This window comes from Lactuca saligna, chromosome 2, assembly GCF_052625555.1.
Source record: "Lactuca saligna cultivar CGN05327 chromosome 2, ASM5262555v1, whole genome shotgun sequence".
NCBI lineage: Eukaryota > Viridiplantae > Streptophyta > Magnoliopsida > Asterales > Asteraceae > Lactuca > Lactuca saligna.
In genome coordinates this window covers 165,263,893-165,267,822 of record NC_136418.1, presented here as the reverse complement: position 1 = coordinate 165,267,822, position 3,930 = coordinate 165,263,893, and the positions used below count along the sequence as shown (strand labels likewise).

Below are 3,930 nucleotides of genomic sequence, written 5' to 3'. Positions count from 1 at the left end.
ACGTATTCTAATTTTTATTGTATGGCCACTAATTTTGGACTTACTCTAGCGAGTAGCAACTCAGACGAAAACGGAAGCAAAAGTTTGTGGAATTGCAGTTTTTTAGTTTTGAAAGACGTTTGAGACTGCCGAAAAGGTGAGAATAATGAGCGTTTTTTTTTTTTTTTTTTTTCCTTTTTTTTTTTTTTTTTTTTTTAACAGTATGTTAAACCCAAATAAACCAACACAAATCTTTAGTAACACTAGAGGGCAAATTGGCAATTTTGGGGATCCAAAGTCCAAACAACTATATATTCATGTTTATTTTTGAGCTCAACGACTAGTTGACTATATCCAAAAATTCGGGTAAAAGTAAAATATCTTATTTTAGGTTTTTGGTGGTTCTAAATTCGGATGCTTATCAAACAGGTTGGATATATCGATTCGGATAACTTCATACTGATTTTTGAAATATCTAATTCCAATCAAATCAAGTTTGTGCACCTCTAATCAATAGTTATCGCTTGATGAAGTTGAATATTAGTCCCAATTCAGAATGAAGGTTGCCCTTAATCCTTGTACACGAAAATAAGTAGATGTTTGGCCAATAGTCTTGTTCTTGGTCCATCAAAGGAAAAGAACATTTAAATAACAAATAATAAAGTTTTAGGGGGGCAATCTGTATATATTTAGTAGTTGCATGCTTAAACTGACAATAGCATAATTTTTTGTGGTTCAAATCTGTAAATCTGCCGGTCGCGTTAAAAACACTTTTTCACTGGAATTCTCCGCCTACTCTTTCGTTTACTCGTGCCCACGAAGCAAAACGAAATCCCCACGAAAAGAAAAGATCAAACCCCGATTCCTTTTTCAGGTTCCCCCCTTCTCTCTATCTCTTTCGCTGATTTCGGCAATTTATGAAAAAAATTCTGGCATACAAGTTCAATCATCATCTGTTTCCTTAATTTACTTGCTACGGTTAGCTAGATCGATTGATTCATTGTCTCTTAGACTTGGAATTCCTCGATCGTAAGAGTTCATCCGCAAATTCCTCATCTTAGGGTTTAATTATATCTCTCGTGATTTCTGTGAGGTAGGTTTCAGCGAGGGTTAATTAAGATATCCTCAGTGGTGTTTCTTATGTATTTATCTTGTAGATCATCTAATCACGATCAATCCATCAACTATTAATCGTAAAATGCAGAAGCGACTTGAGATGGGCTATGCGTTCCTCTGTTTTTTTTTATTCTGCATAAAGTTGTTTGAGAAATTTGAGGCTTTTATATTCTGTTTTCAGGATCAACCCCCTCGTAGGACGAATTTGGTGAGAAACGATTGATTTGAAGTGATAGGAATCCAAAGATGAGTCAGAAAGGATTGATTTATAGCTTTGTTGCGAAAGGGACCGTTGTATTGGCTGAACACACAGCCTACTCAGGAAACGTCAGCACGGTTGCTGTTCAATGCTTACAGAAGTTGCCTTCGGGTAGCAGTAAATACACATATTCATGCGACGGCTACACCTTCAACTTCTTGCTTGATAGTGGCTTCGGTATGTGCAAACTTATAAACATTTGCTAATATTATTTTGTACTACTGTTTCTGTCAATTTAGCGTTCATAACTCATAACATGGGTGATTTTATCATCTATTCGATGCAGTTTTTCTTGTTGTTGCTGATGAATCAGCAGGGAGGAGTGTGCCATTTGTGTTTCTGGAGAGAGTGAAAGATGACTTCACTAAACGTTATGGAGCAAGTATTGGTAATGATCACCCTCTTGCCGACGACAGTGATGATGATCTATTTGAAGATCGGTTTAGTATTGCTTATAATCTTGATAGAGAGTTTGGGTATGTTGATCTCATACTATTCTTGGAGTTTTTGTAATAGTTCTCTTTTATCATAATTATTCTTTGCTGTTATTAATAGGCCAAAGATAAAGGAACACATGGAGTATTGTTTAAACCATCCAGATGAAATGAGTAAGCTGTCTAAACTGAAGGCTCAGATTACAGAGGTTAAAGGGATTATGATGGACAACATTGAGAAGGTAAACTGTAAACAGCTTTCTTCTTTTTTTCTCAATTCATTTGTATAACTAAACACAAATGCATTTAGTGAAACTGAATCAACATTTGTGTTTGTAATAAAGGTTTTGGATCGTGGTGAGAAGATCGAATTACTAGTGGATAAAACAGAAAACCTTCAATTCCAGGTATAACTTTTATGTTTCTTTTAAAAATTGTATTTTTTTTTTTATTTAGGGTGAAGTAATAAAAGGGAGTTCTTGAAGGTTTATAATTGTTGTGAAACTGGTGTTACATACAGGCAGATAGCTTTCAAAGGCAAGGAAGGCAACTAAGAAGGAAGATGTGGTTGCAGAATCTTCAGATGAAGCTCATGGTTGGAGGAGCCATTGCAGTTTTTATCATCATAGTCTGGCTCATGGCTTGTAGGGGTTTCAAATGTTGAAACTCTTATTTCTAGGGTTTGTCGTGAACTCTAATAGATGTTTTTTTTTTTTTTTTTTTTTACTTTTTTGATTATTGGTTTTTATGTATAAATCACGTATCACCGTCACGCTTTCAGTTTGCTGTTCGTGTATATGCACTATCTATAATTCTGCATAAATGAAAGATGATGAGTGAACTTAAACATGATATATGCACAGCCATTTATTGTCACTTTCTATAAAACACATGCGACTTGATTGATCCTATTTTGTGGGGAAAATGATGTTTTTTTAGTATGTACTAGATAATAGTGATGGGGTAAGAAACTATGATTTGTTTATATGAACTATGTATCATGTTTTTCACGATTGGTCACATGAGTATGTACTAGATAATGGTGATTAAGATTGAAAAAACGTTCACACTAGCCATTTACTACATTCATCCTGAAAATTAAGCCAGATACGTCTTAAAGCTACATGACAGTATCTAACTATTACAATTTTAATAATCACATCAAGCTCAAAAGAAAAGGTATTTTGTAGCCCAATTTTGAAGCTAAAACACAAAGTTTGACAAATTTATCTAAAAGTTCGTTACGTTTGAAGTTGAAAGCATGAGTTAATATATGGTACATTTTCAACGACTTGAACAATAAGATACCACAAAACAGAACAATGAACTGAATCAAATTAAGGAAAAACATTTGGTCGATGAACAACAATCAGAGTGTCGATAATAATAATATATGGTTTAGAAAAGAATAACATGTTCATCATTTTTTCCCTTTTAATGTCATTCTCTCTTTTTTTTTTTTTGGTATGTGTGTTAATACGTCATTGATTTACTTTTATGGATAAATAAGTATAAAAGAGTTAGGTGTTTTTTAACAGAACATGTCATTTTAACTGTATTTTAAACAAAACATATGGTAAATTGTGTAGAAAAAACAACCAAATAGGTACACCTGCAGCATAGTTCGATACCCTATCAAATAATTAACCTATCAGATGAGTCATCGGAAACCGGCTACCCCGACTATTGCTGGTCAAAATGGTGTTTGCTGAACGGTTAAAGTTACTTCAATGGGAAACCGTGTACAAAAAAGAAAATGACCAAATATGTACATAGGAACATAATTTCTTATCATATCAAGTCCTTAACCCTTCTTTTTTTGACAATCTTTCCAAAGCATATACAGAAAATACAATAAAGAGGAATAAGTTTTCTTCTAGCACCTAAATTCTAAATAAGTTTGTGACGTTATATTCCCTTTTTCTCCTAAAAGTCGTATTACATTTTAGTGATTTTACATTGATATACCTGCTTCCTAAGCTTTAAAAACAATAGATAATGGTTTGATGATGTTAGGAACCATATCCACCGTATGTATTCACTTTTTTTGTACACAATTTATCATTAAATTTATCTTTGTGGTTGGCAACCGACCATTTATTGATTAATGCTTTATTTAGCTTTTACATACCAAATTGATAA

The 3,930-nt window shown here is 33.4% G+C and overlaps 1 protein-coding gene across 2 annotated transcripts; it reads left to right on the top strand.

Annotated features, from left to right (window-relative positions):
• The first annotated feature begins 739 nt into the window (after positions 1–739).
• On the top strand, positions 740–2,640 carry VAMP727 (vesicle-associated membrane protein 727). Of its 2 annotated transcripts, none has more exons than XM_078981441.1 (6): positions 740–853; positions 1,277–1,531; positions 1,641–1,830; positions 1,910–2,030; positions 2,133–2,195; positions 2,309–2,640. In XM_078981441.1, exons 2-6 carry the CDS (start codon positions 1,342–1,344, stop codon positions 2,450–2,452), a joined length of 708 nt encoding a protein of 235 aa, XP_078837567.1. In that variant the 5' UTR covers positions 740–853; positions 1,277–1,341; the 3' UTR covers positions 2,453–2,640. The 2 variants fall into 2 exon arrangements, with proteins under 2 accessions (XP_078837567.1, XP_078837568.1); XM_078981442.1 differs by having other exon boundaries at positions 814–1,072.
• The last annotated feature ends 1,290 nt before the right edge of the window (positions 2,641–3,930 follow it).